The 19106-nt window shown below is 37.8% G+C and overlaps 3 protein-coding genes across 3 annotated transcripts; 2 read left to right on the top strand and 1 right to left on the bottom strand.

Annotated features, from left to right (window-relative positions):
• Positions 1-5021: 5021 nt before the first annotated feature.
• On the bottom strand, positions 5022-5828 carry LOC132616506 (uncharacterized). Its single transcript, XM_060330945.1, has one exon. The coding sequence runs from the start codon at positions 5826-5828 to the stop codon at positions 5022-5024; it is 807 nt and encodes a 268-aa protein (XP_060186928.1).
• Positions 5829-10860: 5032 nt separating this feature from the next.
• On the top strand, positions 10861-12197 carry LOC132616792 (glucuronoxylan 4-O-methyltransferase 3-like). The gene has a single exon (XM_060331491.1). The coding sequence runs from the start codon at positions 10861-10863 to the stop codon at positions 11701-11703; it is 843 nt and encodes a 280-aa protein (XP_060187474.1). The 3' UTR covers positions 11704-12197.
• Positions 12198-12902: 705 nt separating this feature from the next.
• Positions 12903-18520, top strand: LOC132644486 (uncharacterized). Its single transcript, XM_060361082.1, has 3 exons — positions 12903-13213; positions 17525-17639; positions 18289-18520. Exons 1-3 carry the CDS (start codon positions 13001-13003, stop codon positions 18360-18362), a joined length of 402 nt encoding a protein of 133 aa, XP_060217065.1. The 5' UTR covers positions 12903-13000; the 3' UTR covers positions 18363-18520.
• The last annotated feature ends 586 nt before the right edge of the window (positions 18521-19106 follow it).

The raw sequence follows: 19106 nt of genomic DNA, 5'->3' as shown, positions 1-19106 counted from the left end.
TCTCACATTGAGGGTGAACCACTATAAATCTGTGTGTGCTATTTATTCTTCGCTTACATCACTGCGTAATGAGGTTCTGTCTAAGGAGGTTGGTATTTAAGTGGTCCAGCTGTGACCCTCCAATCTTTCCTGGGAACCTGCTTACAAAGGTCGGATTTGGAATTCAAATCCTAACAACTGGTATCAGAGCAACAGGTTGTGTTGTGATTTAGAAACGATGGGAGGCGAAGATGGTACGACGCACGGCATCGGTAAATTCGATGGTACAGACTTTTCGTTCTGGAGAATGCAAATTGAAGATTATTTATATGGCAGAAAGCTTCATGAACCTCTGAGTCCGAAACCAGAAGAGATGAAGCAAGCAGATTGGAATCTCCTCGACAGACAAGTTCTGGGAGTCATTCGGCTGACGCTGTCGAAGAACGTTGCTCACAACGTGGCAAAGGAGAAGACCACCGCAGAGATGATGAAGGTATTGTCTGACATGTATGAGAAACCTTCGGCAAATAATAAGGTATTTCTCATGAAGAAACTATTTCATTTAAAGATGATGGAAAGTGTTCATGTTGCTGCACACGTAAATGAATTCAATACCATTGTAAATCAATTGTCATCGGTAAAAATTGATTTCGATGATGAAGTGCAAGCTCTAATTTTGTTGGCATCCCTACCAAATAGCTGGGAGCCAATGAGAGCAGCGGTTAGTAATTCTGTCGGCAGTGACAAACTAAAGTTCAACGATGTTAGGGATCGTATCCTTGCTGAGGAAGTGCGCAGGACAGATTCTGGAGAGGCATCGACGAGTTCTGCTTTTAATGTTGAAAACAGAAGCAGAAATTATGACAGAAACTACAACCGAAATAGGGGCAGATCGAAGTCAAGGAATGGCAGGGGTCAATCCAGACCAGGACGAACATTTGAGTGTTGGAACTGTGGAAAACCAGGTCACTTCAAGAAGAACTGCAGGGCGCCAAAGAAGGAGGACAACAAGGGGGCTGGAATCAACGCTGCTACGGAAGACATTGGCGATGCGTTGTTGCTATCGGTTGACAGCCCGATAGACTCTTGGGTGCTTGACTCAGGAGCGTCCTTTCATACCACCCCACATCATGATATAATGACAAACTACGTGGCTGGGAATCTCGGCAAAGTTTATTTAGCCGATGGAGAGCCGCTAGACGTTGTTGGCACGGGAGACATTAATTTGAAGATGTCAAATGGATCCTCGTGGAAGATTACAAAAGTTAGACATGTTCCAAAGCTGATGCGAAACCTGATTTCAGTAGGTCAGCTTGATGATGAGAGATATGATCTCAACTTTGGTAATGGGTCTTGGAAGGTGGCGAAAGGTGCTATGGTAGTTGGCCGAGGAAAGAAGATTGGCACTCTCTACATGACAGATAGCTGTCGTGATATTGTTGTTGTGGTTGACAACACAAAGAAGACAGATTTGTGGCATTGTCGGCTTGGGCATATCAGCCAGAAGGGGATGAAGCTGTTGGTGACAAATGGCTTAATTCCGGAGCTGAAGACGGTGGACCTTCATACGTGTGAGAGTTGCATTCTCGGAAAACAAAAGCGAGTAAGCTTCTCAAGTGCAGGCAGAGAGTTGAAGGTCGAAAAGCTGGAATTGGTGCACACAGACGTGTGGGGACCTACCACTGTACCCTCCCTTGGAGGATCACACTACTACGTGACCTTCATTGATGATTCAACCAGGAAGGTATGGGTTTATTTTATGAAAAATAAATCCGATGTGTTTAGTGTATTCAAAAGATGGAAAGCCATGGTCGAGAATGAAAAAAACCTCAAGTTGAAGTGTTTGAGGTCCGACAACGGCGGAGAATACACTGATGGTGATTTCAAACGGTATTGTGCCGATAATGGGATCAAGATGATGAAGACTATTCCTGGAACGCCGCAACAGAATGCAGTAGCCGAAAGAATGAACCGAACGTTGAACGAGCGTGCTCGGAGTATGAGAATACACTCTGGACTGCCCAAGACATTCTGGGCAGATGCAGTCAATACCGCGGCCTTCTTAATTAACCGAGGACCGTCAGTTCCCTTGGATTTCAGAATTCCAGAAGAAGTCTGGAGTGGCAAGAAGGTAAATCTTTCATTTCTGAAAGTGTTCGGTTGCTTATCATATGTTCATAATGATGATACGGCTAGAAGCAAGCTTGATCCAAAATCAAAGAAGTGTTATTTTATTGGCTATGGTGACACCGAGCTTGGGTACCGATTTTGGGATGAACAAAATCGGAAGATCATCCGAAGCAGGAATGTTGTCTTTAACGAAGAGGTACTGTACAAAGACAAGCTGCAAAAGAATTCAGAATGTCAGGACAAGGAATCGGAAATAGTCGATTTGAGGGACTTTCCGGCACCTGAGCCGCAGCCAGGTACAACCGAGGCAGAGGAACAAACAATCCGAGAAGATGCTGATGAAAGTGCTGATTCTGAAACAAATGAACAGACGCCAATCACAGAGCTGCGTAGATCATCCAGGATCAGGAAGCCGCTTCACAGGTACTCTCCATCCCTCAACTACATTCTACTCACTGATAGAGGGGAGCCGGAATGTTATGAAGAAGCAATGCAAATCGATGAATCGACTAAGTGGGAGCTGGCAATGAAAGATGAAATGGATTCACTATCGGCAAATCATACATGGGAATTATCCGAGTTGCCAAAGGATAAAAAGGCATTGCAAAACAAATGGGTTTATCGGATAAAGGAAGAACCCAATGGAAGCAAGCGTTATAAAGCAAGGCTGGTTGCAAAGGGATTTCAACATAAAGAAGGCATTGACTATACAGAGATCTTCTCTCCCGTAGTCAAGATGGTGACTATCATAACTGTTCTTGGGCTGGTAGCAAAGGAAAATCTACATCTGCAACAGATGGACGTGAAAACTGCATTTCTTCACGGTGATCTAGACGAGGAAATCTACATGCGACAGCCGGAGGGATTCAAAATCAAAGGAAAGGAGAATCTGGTGTGCAAACTTCAAAAGAGTCTGTACGGACTAAAACAGGCTCCAAGACAGTGGTATTTAAAGTTTGACAGCTTTATGAAGAAAGCTGATTTTTCAAGGTGCGAGGCAGATCACTGCTGTTACTTCAAAAAATTTGAAGACTCGTACATGATACTGCTACTCTATGTCGACGACATGCTAATCGTAGGAGCAAACCTACAGGAGATTGATCGGTTGAAAAAAGGGTTATCGGAAGAGTTTGCAATGAAGGATTTGGGAGCTGCAAAGCAAATCCTTGGGATGAGAATCGACCGAAGCAAGGAGGGCATCAAACTCTCACAAGAAAAATATGTGAGGAAAGTTATCAAAAGGTTTAACATGCATGATGCCAAGCCAGACAGCACTCCCTTGGCTGGACACTTTCGGTTGTCAAAGGATCAGTCGCCGACAACCGAGGATGAGAAGAAGCAGATAGACAAGATACCTTATGCATCTGCAATCGGTAGTCTTATGTATGCAATGATATGTACAAGGCCAGACATTGCACATGCAGTGGGAGTTGTCAGCCGATTTATGAGCAATCCGGGAAAACAACACTGGGAGGCTGTGAAGTGGATATTCAGATATCTGAAAGGCAGCTCGAGTTCAGCTCTGTATTTCCGAAAATCAAAAACAGTATTGCAAGGGTATGTTGATGCTGACAACGGTGGTGATATTGATAGCAGAAAGAGCACATCCGGGTATGTTTACACCTTCGGAGGTACTGTAATCTCTTGGGTTTCCAAGTTGCAAAAGATAGTAGCTCTCTCTAGTTGTGAGGCTGAGTACGTTGCTGTGACGGAGGCCACAAAGGAAATGATGTGGCTACAATCTTTTCTGCGGGAATTGGATCAGGACCACGAGGGAAGTGTGCTATATTGTGATAGCCAAAGCGCCATTCATTTGGCAAAGAACCCGGTTTACCATGCTCGAACGAAGCACATACAACTCCGGTACCATTTCATTAGATCAGCTTTGGAAGATGGAGCGCTAGTGCTTGAGAAGATCGCAGGGAGTCAGAATCCAGCAGACATGCTGACAAAGGCAGTGACGATAGACAAACTGAAGCTATGCTCAACTTCAGTTGGCCTGCACGAAGTATGAAAGTAGGAAAGAGCTGCTGCATCGATCAAAGTGTGAAGACAAATTAAAATTAGTCTTCAAGTGGGAGATTTGTTAGGTGTGGAATTGGCCAAACAAGTCAATTCTTTTGTTCACATAGTCGTGATGTAAGCGCTTACCTCATAATAATTGTGATGTAAGCGCTTACCTCATCATAGGAAATTCATTCCTATAAATAGGTAGCTTATGGTTCATTTGTAAGATATCATCAAGATCATTTGCTAAACACATCCCAAAGAGAGAGAAAAAATCTAAGAGAAATACTCTTAGTGAAAGGCCTAAGTAAGAGAAGGTCTTTGAGAGAATTTTCTGTGGTAAAATTCTTGAGTGTAATTGGGATTGAGGTTGTGAGGTTGAGTGTTGTAAACACTTCTAATATTTCTTCTTTAATAAGATCTGCAGCAGCAACGTGGACGTAGCTCTCACATTGAGGGTGAACCACTATAAATCTGTGTGTGCTATTTATTCTTCGCTTACATCACTGCGTAAAGAGGTTCTGTCTAAGGAGGTTGGTATTTAAGTGGTCCAGCTGTGACCCTCCAATCTTTCCTGGGAACCTGCTTACAAAGGTCGGATTTGGGATTCAAATCCTAACATTATCTTCCACCATGGGCAATCGATCAACAATTCTTCTAGGACTAGAACTATTTAATTCACAAATCTTGGTTCTTGTAGGTTTCTCAATTGGTAATGAAGGCATCTCCTTATCAACATAAACCATAGTTTTTTTGCTTTTGTCAACACCAAAAGTTCCATCTGTTAAAGTATTTTGCTGCTGCCCAGATGCTTGGATTGTGTCTCCATTGTGTCCATTTGTTTTTTGTTCCTCAATACCCGAACCATGTTGATCTCGCTCGCTGGTCGTTGTATCAATTACTTGCTACACTTTATTAGTTTTTCCACCAATTACAGCATCTTCACCGTTATTGTCGAGAATCAGTCCATTTGCATTATTATTCCTCAATTTAGCATTTATAATCTCCCTTGCATCTTCTTGATATTTCTCCACAGTTTTTACGTTATTCCCGGTAACATTCTGATTTTTATCTACATTTTTTCCCAACATCAATCGACAACCATTCTCTTCATGACCTTGATGTTTACAATAGCAGCAAAATAATGGCAGATTACCAAACACAAACTCTTGAACATGTTCCATTACCTTTCCAGATTTCTCATCTATATATTGAACTCTAATGTGATTGGGATGCTTGTCAAGCAAGTCGAGTTCAACCTTCAGTCTTGCTGTGCTAGGCCTCGATTTTTCTTGTGTTGCCTTATCAATAGCAATAGGTTTACCTACTGCCGAAGCGATAGAAAGTAATGATTTTTCGGCAAACAATTCAGGAGGCAGATTCGGCAACGATATCCATGTAAAAGCCCTTGATGTTTCTTCTTTGGGATTAAATCCTATAGACCATGGAAACACCCTAAATAGAAATTCTTCACCATTACAATGCAAATAATTGACGAACCTGGTTGCGGCAAGAACAAACTCTTCATATTTGTCAAATCTGATCAAGACATGTCGTCTAGCCAGCCACCCTACTAAGCATTTCCCTTTCACGCCCAATATTTTTGGGAGTAACTTGCGTAACTCATTCATGTTAGGTTGTCCATAAGAAAATTCTAGTACCAATGCTTGATGTAAACCTTCTTCTACTGTGTATTGCGCAATCTCCTCCATTGTAAATCTGATGGTGGCTTCTCCATTGTTAAACTCGATAGGTTTCAGTTGTTTTTGGTCAAGGATTGCGTAACAACTTGAGGGTTTTTTTTTTTTTTTAGTGGAGGGTAATCTTATTTTTGGATAAGGGGTAATTTAGTTTTTAACTTTTGAAGTAATTAAACAATTAACTATTTAATATTTAATTAGATGTTTTATTACATTTTGATTTATTGCAGGGCAAAAGCATAATCCAACTTTAAAGTTAAGAGCTTCCCACTTTTAGTATTGTATGTTATTTCATACCAACTTCTATATTATCACATCATCTAAAATTCTAAATAGAAGTCTACTTCTAATATCATGAGTTTTTTTTTTTTTTTTTTAACCACTAGGTGGAGTGCCTAGGGCTAGTTTTTTATTTATATAATAATAGCAAAACGCAAAGGAAAAAGTACAATCAAGGGGGCTAGGCCTTACCTTACTAATCCTATTGAGGCGTACAAACCTCTACTAACTAACACGCATGTAAAAGATAAGAAGAAGAAAGAACTAAATATTCTATGATCATCACAGAATTTATAAAATACTCTATGACGATATTACAACTGATAATACTTAAATAGTGAACTATTAAAATAAGCAAGAATATAGAGTCAGACCCTTTTTTTTTTTGGAACTGTGAATTCTTCAAGGAGATGTAGCCCGATAAAAATCTGATTCTTCGCCTTGTCTTCTTCTTCCAACAACTTCAAAATCTCTTGATATTTCATCAAATCTTCTTGGATCCATTAGGCCTTGTTGATGTAGTTTAACCTTGTCTCCTTCTATTTTGCCACTCTCATTGGCAGTTGCCTTAGAACAACCTCCTTAGACATTTTACCATCCCAACTATGTTTTCTTCCATGAGTCTTCTTTGTCTTGAATCCGCTCCTTTGTTGCCTAGGTGAAAGATCTCCATCCCTAGCCACCTTAGCAAAATATTCATCCAATATTTCATTCTCATCTTCTTCATCAAATATGTCAAAGCCCAAATCACCATCAAAAGCTTCCAAAGGATCTTCCACTAAAGCTCCTGGCTCGTACCTCTTGGCCACAATTTCAATAGGCTTCCTTTTAGTAGGATTATCCATATCATTCAAATTTTCCATATCGTGTGACACTAAAGCATGAAGAATATTAGTAGGGGTCAACTGAATATTCGGAACACTTACATTCAAAGGTGCACTCATTTGAGCCACAAGCTGACCTGCGGCTAAAGATGCATGAACCATTGCATGGCTTGGCACAAATGCCGGGGTAATATCATGAGTTGTTGTATCACGTGTTATTAATTTTAACGCATCAATCTCAGAAGAATGTCGCTCTCTATGCCACTTGGTCCATGAGTTTTAAATACGAAAAATTATAATTTAGGGGTACTGTGAACACTCAATAGTTAAAGTATGAAAGTGACAGAACATGTGTACTTCAGGGGGATTTTAACATATTTTCCCTAAAGGAGTAAGAAATGCCCTTATAAAAAAAAAAGGGTAAGAAATGCCCTTAAACTATGCAAAATTGAACGAAAATGTCCTCCTTTAAAAATTTGGTCAAAAACTGTCCCTATTATTACTTAGATCAAAATGCCTTTTTCCTAAAGGTGGGACAGAAATGAAACAAAACAAAGCTAATACCTCCACACCCACAGAGAACACCGCTACTGCCAAGGATGAAACAGGAACAACATCCTAAGGAAAATAGGGGTGACAAATAATCTAGGAAGAATAAGGCAACCCCCAGCACTACCCAAAATGAAGCACAACACCAACAAACACAAAGAGCAGAATATCAGCAAGGAGGAACAACAACAGACTATCAAGTGGATATCTCACCTACTCGATCTTCTAACTCTAGTGGTTCATTCATCTAATTTTCTGTGGACATGGCCTGCAGCTATCTGGAAAATGATGAAGCTAAGGAATGTGAATATAACCAAGTTGTCCTTGTTATGGGAAGACAATGATCGATCAATTTTTGAAGAATCTTCAACAACTATGCTAGAGAACTTGAAGACATTGTGCGCTCATCGTATACGTGTGGATGATAGGACTCCAAGGTTCTGGTGGATGTTTCCGAATATTGAACAACTCAGATGCCTCTGATTTACCTAGCTGTCCTTTGTTTCCCATATTGGAAGTTCATACTCAGCTTCTATCTCTTGAACTGATCATAAACACGTTGGCACTCTCGAATTCAGATGGATGGGAGAGCTACTTTGTCTTCTCTTCAAATCTTAGGCATTTGCACATTCGAGGCAGTTTCTTAACGAAAGCAATAGTTTCAAACATCGTAACATAGCAGAAGCTTGAGAGTCTCAAATTAGTGGGTGGATTTCCTTCGGGGAAATCACAGTACTATTGCTGGGATGTTGAATATGTTTTCCCTGCACTCAGACACTTGACATTATGGAGGTTGTTTATGGAAGACTGGAAAGCTTCAGAGGAATCCTTTCCCATGCTTGAGAAGCTAACTTTAAGAGGTTGTTACTACTTCAAGGAGATCCCTCCTATCTTGGTGGATATTCCAACTCTGCGAATTATTAAACTATCTGACTGCATCGACTCACTTAGGGTTTCAGCTATGAATATTAAAAAACAAATAAAAGAAAGCACTTGGATGTGACCGTCTCCAAGTTCTTATATGGTAGGACTACTAAAGCTGATGGTAAGCCAGTTCAACACTTCTTTAATTTATCCCATCTGTTATGAAAATCAATTTTTTTACTAACTTTTGTCTTGCTGCATATTTCTGTAGTAACATGTGTCTTGCATTGCTGGCCAAAAGCATAGTAAATGGAAGCCGAGCCCCTGCTAGAAAAGCTTAATTGTTATCCTGATTGTAGAAGGCTTGTTACTAGTTGTTCTGCTAGTTAACAGCTTTAAGTTGTTTTTTTTTTTTTTCCAGTGGCTATTTCTTGTAAGTTCTAGCTTTAGAGCCCAGTGAGCTAGTTTGTACATATTTGCCTATTAGGTTAAATGAAATTTCTTAGTTTAACCAAAAAAGAAAAAGAAAATTCTTGTGTCTTGCATGCTGATCATGTTCAACTGTATGTATACTAGGCCTTATTATTTACTAGTACATATCATACGACTTAAGCACCATTCTTGAAAGTTTCATGCAAGAATCTCATATAAAATGGCTCCCAGTGGCAACTGAATGAATTGTATAAACAGATAGTTAACGCTTAATTTGTGGATGACTTCTTTTCTTTTCTTTTCTTCAGAGGAAAATTAAGAAATTTACCAGTATATTTCAAGAACAGATTAAGTGCATAACTTTACATTATGCAGATAGTTACAAATGGCATAGACACTCTCTTCGTGAAAGGATTCTATTAAGCAATATCATTCCTTCATGTAACTTTATTGCATCTCTAATTCTCGCTCGTGCTTTCATTCTTCAGGAGTAACATTTTTCTCCAAGTTCTCATTTATAAATGCAGCAGTTTGCAATGGCCTTCATTTTTCTAGTATTCTTCTGCTTTCTTATTGCATATTTTTGTTCTTCGCGCGCCATGGCTGCACGGTTTAATAGATGAAATGAGTTGTTTGTGATTTGTGGATGGCATCTTTCTGTACATTATTTTCATGAGGTTAGCAGTTGGATCATCTTTGTGCAAATTTCTGGAGGATTCCAACATCTTCTTAGTTCTGTAATTTGCTGAAAAGTTTTTTTCTATGTTTGTCATGGATCAATGTGTATGTTCCAATCTTGTAATGCTGCTGTAGGGATGAATTTGTTAAAGTGCTTATTTGGTTTGGAAGAATAGAACTTGTGACTCCAAATTCAACTTTTTGGTTTGATTGGAATAGTGTAGCCCTTTAAATATTTTGCATATTGAAAAGAGCGAATGAAAACACAATCTTAAACAAACTACTTTAAATTCTATGCTCAGTGTAAAAAGATAGTAAAAATTACTAAAAGCAATTCAAAAAGCTGCAAATTCCCAGCTCTATTTCCACTTCTGAATTCTACTTCTCTATATTCACATAATTATCTGTTTTTTTACTAGGAAACTTTTTAACTTGGAAGAGGAGATTGCAATTCAACTTCCTATATTGTTAGCCATTGGTGTTGTCTTTGAAAGGTGAATCTTGATAGTAGTTAATAGATGCAGGATTTAGGCCTGCAAACTATTCAAAAGAAGGCCTGCAAATTCTCGGTGGGTTTTAGTTTCAACTAATTGGGGTTTAGGATTAAGGCTTAGTTGTTGTAAATGATCTTACGCTTACATTAAATCTAGTGTTTGCAAGAATTCCTGTTATTCTACTTAAGAATCTGTATATCTAGGTAGAATAAAGATAGTACAAAATCTTCTGGAAAATTTTGTGAATAATAGAAGAACAACACACAAGTTTGTCAATCGGCCAACAGAACTTGTGAACTATTTATACAGGGGAGGATACATGCACCATAATTACTTTGAACAATGAATATGACCCCTTCGCTCCATCTTTAATTTAAGGATGGAAATTAGTTTCTGTTTTCTTGGCATTACCTTTTGCCTTTACCTCCTAAATTAGTTTGTTTTTGAATTTGTTCAACCAAATTTTTGAAAAATCGTTGTTTATTGGATTATTGTAACATTTGCAATAGGGTTAATAGTTAAGAGTAATTAATATTGGACTAGCCAGTTCTTTTTGAGTAGCTAGACTATCTACAACTGAAATATCCCTGATATTTTTCACTTAGACATGGCTCCAAATAGTATGTTTGTGATAGAAAACACGTTGTTAATTAATTTGTTAGGATCCTCTGTTTCTCCTTCAGTAGTATAACTATAAATGCACTTCAATATTGAATTTTGAGCTTGAATATTCATTGCATATGGATATTACATCTGCTAGAACCAGTGCATCTTTTTCATTAATTCTTTCTTCAAATTAAGAAACAAATCATGTCGGATCACTATTTAAATATGGATTGTTTCCCCCATCCATTTCAAATCTAATTATAAAACAAGCTCTCTAGCTCCATATACTATCAAATTCCTCATCAAGTCTCTGTCACAATGAAAGAAAACCAAATGACATCCAAAAACCAGCACACTATGGTCAACAAGCTCATACTATCTTGTATTTTCTTCATTTTTCTCTTGTACTTGATACTGAGAGCAAACTCCCCATCTTTCAAGCTAAAAAACATATCAATAAGCTCATCAACTCATTCAACGTGCAACAAGATTCCACCATCTCTTGCTAAATCATTACTCCACTATGCCACTACCAATAGGACACCCCAACAACAGATGGACGAAATATCGGTAACATATAGGGTCCTTGAGAAGAAATCACCATGCAATTTATTGGTCTTTGGACTTGGATTTGATAGCTTAATGTGGCGTTCATTCAACCACAATGGTCGAACCGTCTTCATCGAAGAAAATCAACATTGGATCGACAAAATTACTAAAGAAGTACCTTCTTTAGAAGCTTATCATCAAACTTATGACACTAGACTTGATCAAGCTTCTGAACTTCTAAGTATAGGTAAAAGGGAAGATTCATGCAAATTTGTTGGTGATCCTAGAAATTCTAAGTGTCCACTTGCCCTAACAAATTTGCCAAAAGAAGTATACGAAAATGAATGGGATTTAATCATGATTGATGCACCAACAGGTGCAGGTTATGATTTACCAGGGAGGATGAAAGTGATATATACTGCTGGATTATTGGCTAGGAATAGAGAAAATGGAGAAACTGATGTGTTTGTGCATGATTGTAAAAGGTATGCGGAAGATAAGTTCTCTAGGAATTTTCTTTGTGAGGGATACATAAGAGAAGAAGTTAGATATCTTAGGCACTTCACCATCCCAAGTTATAGAAGTGGTTCGATTAAATCCTTTTGTCCTTAAGTCCTAGCCTTGTTGAGGGTCAAATTTTATCCCACCAAATTGTTTTGGTCTGTTCTGTGGTCTTTTAATTACCATATAATTTCACGTTTGGAATGACATATTGAGTCATTGGATGCACGAAAGAGGGGAGCGGATAGCCAAAAATACTTGTATTAAGTTTTTTTTTTGTTTTGTTTTTTGTTTTTGTTTTATGTGTTCTTGAAAAGATTTGGTGTGGGTTAATGCAAATTTTGTTGGAATGAAATTAATTCCCTTGTGGATTTGCTAACCTTTAAGTGTCTTAGAAATGTCATCTATTTTTGTGTTTTTCCAAAATTTATTCGAAGCTGAATCAATCGCCAACTAATACTTCTTCCTAATAGATTACTAATTGTTTTCTAGATTGTTAGCCTCTTGTGTGGATTTACGTTTTCCACAGCTTATTTTCTTGCATAAAGGAAATCCATATATAAAGAAAATATTTAATTACTTTAATTTCTAAGGAAACTGTTACTATTTTATTTCCATGCCTAAAGTTTACATTGCAAATAAAGATAGAGGAATAGGTTACGTCCAAGTGAAGAACAAAATTCCTACCATTAGCTAGAGTTTTAATCTAACACAAATATGGAAAAAATGTTGTGCTTTCATGAAAAAAAAAAAAATGTTTTCTAACAAAAGGAAATGACATTTTACAGTTTTATTTTTTATGTGTACATAGTTAAAGGGGGTTGCAGGTTCGAAACCCCCTATGACGGGAAGCAAGCCTTCCCTATGCGCGGGCATCTCCTGCAACGCAAGCACCATTGTTTGACATCACCAGAAAAGCAAAAGATTAGTCAGCTCAAGCTAAAAAAATACATATATAGACATGCTTTCTCGATCGACCTCTTTGCATGGAACTTGCTCCCAAATGGGGAGTCGCAGGTTCGAACCCACATTGGAGCGTCTTTACTCTATGCGCACCGAAAGGCAACAGTTGTGGATTTTCTTTCAACCAAAAGAAAAAAAAATAGCGGTCTAATTTTACAATTGTACAAGTAAAGCTATCAATTTGATTAAAAAAAGAAATAAGTATTAGATTAGAGGTCTAATATTACAAATTGTACAATTAAAGGTTCAATTTAATAAAAATCATGAGAGTAGAGGTTTAATTTACAAATTGTACAAAGGTGTCAATTTGTATAGTATTAAGGTAAAGCCCAAGAAGCAAAAGAAAGGAGTGGTAAAACGACATCGTCTGGGGGGCCAATTCATCTCTCCTTTATCTCTTGTTTCATTGTCCTCCTCATACTGCAATTTCTTGGAGCTTTGAAAAATGGCGAAAGGGAAAAAAGAGCTGTTATCATCAGCACCATGGAGGGTAGAGGAAGATGATAAATTCAAAGATGCAAGGATGAAAGTGACGAGTCAGCCAGGTAAAACGGCAACTATGCATGTTCCTGGTAAAAAAACAGTGAATTTTAAAGACAATGATGATTCTCTTGAAATTGATCCTCAACTTCGTTACAGCTTCCAACGTAACTTCCAGGTACATATTAACTCATAAACTTGTCTTGTTACTATATGTAAATTGCCGGGTATTGTGTCTGGGATAAAGAAGGATAATTGGTGTAGGTTAAAGAGTGGGGGTTGTTTGGTATGAAGGAAAATGTTTTCTTGGAAAACAATTGGGTATTTACTTATTTTCTAGTGTTTGGTAAGTAAGCCAAAAATATATTATCTTTAAAGCATTTATATGTAATCTAGGAAAATACTATGGGGGTCTGGGGGTGTTGGGTGGGTGGATGGGGAGGATACAATGAACTTGGAATGTCGCGTATGAAACTTGTTTTTCCTAGTTCCGTTAGGGAACTCATTTTCCTCATTTTTAACGAGCTTATTTTCCTAGAGAAAATGTTTTTCAAAACATTTTGACCAACCAAAGATGGGAAAATTGGAATGTTTTCTTTCAGAGTAAACATACCCTTAGTGTAAAACTAGCTCTCCGTAACTTATGATGAATTTTCTGAATTGATATAAAATATTCATATAGCTGAACCCACTATGTATGTTACTGGTAAGTGGTCTGTTGAGTGGAAAGACAATGAAGCTGGATTCTCTTAAAATTGTTATTTTGTCTGTGTGTGTGGATGTGTACACATAAATTTCTATTGTTACTCTATGGAAATTGCTTTAGCTCTGCCTATGAGAGTTTAACAAAGCATAGTGGGTTCTGAGATGGGATAAAACAAGGACGGATAGGTGGACGACCAGTGGAATTTATATTGCCAGTCCAACTAATTGGGATTTGAGAGATAGTTGATTGATTGAGTATTTGGAAATTGCTGACTGCACGTTGTTTGGTTTTGCTGTTTAAGTTGGATTTTAAAGCCTGTTGATTTCATTTGGGAGGCTTTTGCATTCCAATTTTGAGATGATACCTTCAAAGAATTGTTCTTTTTGCTATTTGCTAATGGAGGGAAGAAAATAGTTTTATCAACTCTATGTCAGAGAAAAGGTGAATTGTTTGATGTAATAGTGAAGATGAGTCAATGAGGGTTTACTCTAGGCGAGGTTGAGCCCCAAACACAATGAGCACTACTCAATTGGGAAAAGTATAGGATGTAATTGGACTAACTTCAGGGTATTCAACTCCTTCTATTTGACTCTATATAAGAATGGAAATGTTGCAACAGACTCGATTCCTATATATTTAAACTTTAGTCTGCCAAATAAAAGAAAAAGAAGACGGGCGGGGAACAGGAGACAGAATGATACTTTCTTGTATAATGTTTTCTTCCTTAGAGCCTTAATCTACCAAATAAAGAATGTTCAATAACTTCCCAAGAGAATTCATCGGACATATTCCATAAATTTCATGGACTCTTAACACCATAACAGTATATTCAAGTTACTAGGTATTGCAAGAAAGATTAAGAGAGATCTAGAAATTATTCAATTTGTTAAAAGAGAATACAGAAAACAGAAGGCTAAATGTATTTGGGTCTGACAAACATCCAGGCAAGGTTGACTGCAGCTTTTGTCCAGACCTCCAGGAAAATCTTATGCCTTCTTGAGTTTAATTTCTTTACTCAAGCTTAACGGCGTAACTTTAGAAGTGCAATTTCAGCTTGTTAGTTATGTCTTCTTTCACTCTGAAACTGACCAATCATTGATCTAATTAAAATAGAAAGAAGGGGATCTTCCTAAATCTGGGAGAGTGAGAAAAACCTAAGGCGAACTAAGCTTATAGAGGTTTTGTAGAACTAATAGCAGCAAAATGAACAAATAGGCCAACCTATCCCAATGTTGGCCTTGGATTTTCTGTCATAAACACTAGCACGGCACTTGACTTGGGTCACCTAGTGAAAAGATGGAGAGCTAGATGGGTTTCACATTCAGTATTGATCATATGGTGTGATACTAGCATAGCTCAAATTAGAGGCGAAGCCAGGATTTGAGGTTTGTGGGTTCGGAATATTAGGACAGGATAACGACGTTAAACTAATATATAATAACCACCAAACTAATGAACGAGTATCGATACTCATTATATATTTTAAAAAGCAATGAACCACTTAAACACTAGATAAATATAAACGTTAATGTGATTTTTTCCTTTTTCTAATTGTCAATTTTATGTTTTGTTTTTTTTTAAAAAAAAATTTCTGTAATGCAAGGAAGAAAAGTAACTGTTGAAGAGCAAGCTTTGGTTCATTGGTTTGGGACACTCTAAAGTTAGGGAAGTCAGGGTTCAAACCTTTCCTAACCACAAACTTTTAAATTAAAAAAAAAAAAAAAAAAACTGTTAAAAGTGTTAAAAAGAAATCCACACATATCTGCAGTTTTATGTTTTCTTAGCAAAAAAACAGAAGGGAACTGGCTTCAAGTGGTTTTGAACCCACAAACTTGTGGTATGAGGACTCTCCTAACACTTCGTTACCGCTGGACCAACTGTTTGTTTACGTATGTGGGTTCGCATCTAATAGTTACATATATTTACCGAAATTTCTAATGTAACTACTGGGTCTACGAAAAAGCTATTGGGTTCGTCCGAACCCCCACGCTGTAGCTCCGCCCCTGGCTCAAATAGCCCCCCTTGGGTAGAAAAGGAATGTTATATCATTATAAGGTGGAGGTGGCTTAAAGGTAATACTAACATTTATTTTGTGAATTATTTTTGTTCTCATAGAGCATAGGCTTTAATATAACAACTTAGACCCATCAAACTAGTTCTTTTCCTGAGTTAGCAGTTGTGTTGCATCAAAATGGATTTCGGTGTACTGCTTGTGCCAGGGAAAGCAGTACGTGTAGTAGGTACATATCACAGTAGTTTTGTGCAACGAGGACAACTTGTATTTGTATTGTCTGATTGCTATTCCATGCCCTTCCATTTTAGTGAAAGGACAGTAAATTAGTACATGTCAGTTACCAAATTAGTTTTTTTGTCCATAGTTGAGCTTGGCGGTTTTTCTACTTTATATTGATTTTTCTTATTTAGTCCTCAACCTGAGGCATTTGATTTTGAATGATCCTTCTGTGATCCATTTTCCAGTGGAGAACATGACACGTTGAGAGTAAGTCAAAAATAGTAATTTGAAGCAGCTTGAAAATACATGAAAAATAAAATGAAACAGAAGGGAAACTATAAAAGGAAAAAAAAAAAAAAAGGCAAAAGGAAGAAGCTAAGGGGAGCAATGACAATGGGCAGCTCCTCCATTCTTACATAGCCTTCTCATTCCATTTAGCTTGAGCCACTTCTGTGCGTGAGTTCACCGTTGTTTTCTTGTTCCTTCTTTGTCTCTCGTCCTTTTACTCTTCCAAGTTCCAACCACCCTTGTACTCTCCCTCCCACTCTTTCAAGCTCTTACCTAATGCGCTATATTCTTCTCCTCAGATTTGCTACTTCCATAGTTCCACTCTTTCCCATCACTTGACTGCTTCTTGCAAATGCCTTGCTCAAACTATATCTAGCATTTTACTTAAAAAAAAAAAAAAAAAAAAAAAAAAAAAAACTATACCTAGCATTTTATCAAGCATTTCATGAGTCTCATTTGATAGAACAAATTTTTGTGCTTATTGGTTTGTCACGTGGTCTCCTAGTGCTTAAGTTCAGGGTTTGACTAGGATACCCATTATGGTCTTGAGGTTTTTGTTATGCATCAAGGAATCATATGTCAAAAAATGTCTTGTGTTTTTGGATGATAGCAACATGAGATTAGCTTTAAGACGTTCCAGATGGTCTCTCCGTGTTAAGAATACTTGGGCTTAATTTTCAGGCGAATACACGAATCATTTGGGGTAATCGGATAATCTGAGCACAAAAGGATGTAACTTGAGGGTATTGGGTAAAGCAAAATAAATGGATGTGTAATTGGAGGTTTGACTGAAGATTAAAGTGAAGGAACTGTGGCATATGGATGGGGAAGCCAAGAAAAAGGAACGAATGAGCAGGTGTATGGTTGACAGAAAGAGGAAAAGGAATTTCTGGGAAGAGAGACATTTCTTATAAATATAAAGTCAATTTTGTAAATTTTGATGGACAATGCAAAACCATGGAATATGTAGAACTATACATGACTAAGTGCATAATCCAAACCTTCATGAGGACCGATTCTTCATCTGTTCAAATCAGTTTACAGTAGGTTCGCATTTTCAAAAACCAATTGTCTAAATCTAATGCTAAAGCTGCTGAGAGTACAATCAAAAGGGATCTCATGTATTATTCTAAGAATTACCGGATGGTCCTTTTGATAATGCATGAGAAGCTTCAATATCAGTATCTGCTATATGAAAAATTATTGAGCCTTTGATGTTTCTTATTGGTTAAAAAATAATTCTACGGTTCTTTTGTTTGCAGTTTCTTCAACGTGTCTTCAGCATTGACACAGTTGTTAAACCTCTGCCTCCTGCAATGGGCTACAATGTCGCTCGTAACTTGACCTTCTTCACGAGTATCTTTACGCAATTCTTTGGTAAGTCTATTCGTTTGTTGCATATTACCAATTTGTTTCAAGGGGAAAGGGTCCTTTCTTTGTGGGATCCGCTTGGGAGCTACTTACCTCTTGTTTGTTTTCGTGTTTTCACTGAAATGTCTGTTCTTCTTGTGAAGACTCCTTTTCGGTTTGCTTCTTTTGGAGTGTCTGTCCTTATGTCTTTTTGTTTGGAGGTTGGGGATTTGCTTAGAGTTCCCTTTCAGGTAAACACTTGCTGGGGTGTGAACCTTGGAGTTCTGGAGTTTAGCTGGGCCTTATACTTTAAGCAATGTTTTTTATATACTTTAAGCGATACTTGTTGAGACTATGCAAGTTAATGGAAGTTGCACATATAAAGGGGGGAATATAGTCATGACAAGCAGAGTCTCCTGTGTTTTGGTGAAAGGAGAAATAGATTTTCCTTTGTTTCCCCCTTTGTTCTGTAGGATCTTCATTTTTTCCCCTTAAACTGTTATTTTGATGGATGGATAATACAGGGAAAGCAAGTGAAGTGTGAAACTGATATGTTTCCTTTTCCACCCTCTTATTTTTTGGCCCTTCTGAACACTTCTGGTCCTTTTTGTTTGCTTCCCCCCTTTTTTTTTTCTTATTCTTTTTTCGCGCTTTAATCCATGTTTTCATTTGGCAGATCCTGAAGGAATAGCAAATGCACAAAAATCTCTTGGCTTAGGACAGGAAGAAAAAGTTCGTAAGGTCCGTTAAAGGACTTATTTAGTCTCTGTAAGAAGAATGTTGTTTATTTTTCGTTTTCCATGTTTATTTTTTGTTTTCCTTTGCTGTACCTCTGATATGTTGAAGACTCCGGCAATTTTGTACTCTATAATCATTTGCTGATAAATGGCAAGCAATCTTTAAACTCATTAGTTCACCCGCATAAGTACCAGTGAACTCCTATTTAGATGGATCCCCCATGCTACTAATGCCATTTACTCTCATCCACATTGATATGAAATTCTGATAATTGAGGTCCAATTTAGTGGACAACATGTTAGATCTCTTCTGAGTGGAATTGTTCTTCTTGATCAATGTCAAAAAAAATTTCATCAGTCCGGTAAGACTTTGCTGGGTAACAACTATTTCTACAACTAGATTTGTACATTAATAGAATTGCTACAGTGATGTCTTCTTCTGCAAAGGTTCAAACAAGTGACTGGAACGGAAATACATGTTGAAAAGGTGCAGTTGTCCTCTGCATCCACAAACTTAAAATCCTAGGTTTCCCTTGTCTTAATAGTTTTTGAAGGGAGCGTTGGAGCAATGGCAAAGTTGAGCTTAAGCTATGGAATCAGCTACTGATGCTTGTGTAAGGATAGGCTACTTAAATCACACTCCAAGACTTTTACCTGGACCCCTAGGAACTCGGAATGTTTCATGCTTGTGTAAGGATAGGCTACTTAAATCACACTCCAAGACTTTTACCTGGACCCCTAGGAACTCGGAATGTTT

The sequence above is a fragment of the Lycium barbarum genome, chromosome 1, assembly GCF_019175385.1.
Source record: "Lycium barbarum isolate Lr01 chromosome 1, ASM1917538v2, whole genome shotgun sequence".
Classification (NCBI taxonomy): domain Eukaryota; kingdom Viridiplantae; phylum Streptophyta; class Magnoliopsida; order Solanales; family Solanaceae; genus Lycium; species Lycium barbarum.
Note: the sequence above shows the minus strand (reverse complement) of the source record. Positions and strands in the feature narration are given on the sequence as shown.

Coding starts and splice junctions, on each gene's coding strand:
- LOC132644486 (XM_060361082.1), top strand. CDS start 13,001: ATGGCGAAAGGGAAAAAAGAGCTGTTATCATCAGCACCATGGAGGGTA. Junction 13,214..17,524: donor GCTTCCAACGTAACTTCCAG/GTACATATTAAC, acceptor TTTTGTTTGCAG/TTTCTTCAACGTGTCTTCAG. Junction 17,640..18,288: donor TATCTTTACGCAATTCTTTG/GTAAGTCTATTC, acceptor TTCATTTGGCAG/ATCCTGAAGGAATAGCAAAT.
- LOC132616792 (XM_060331491.1), top strand. CDS start 10,861: ATGAAAGAAAACCAAATGACATCCAAAAACCAGCACACTATGGTCAAC.
- LOC132616506 (XM_060330945.1), bottom strand. CDS start 5,828: ATGGAGGAGATTGCGCAATACACAGTAGAAGAAGGTTTACATCAAGCA.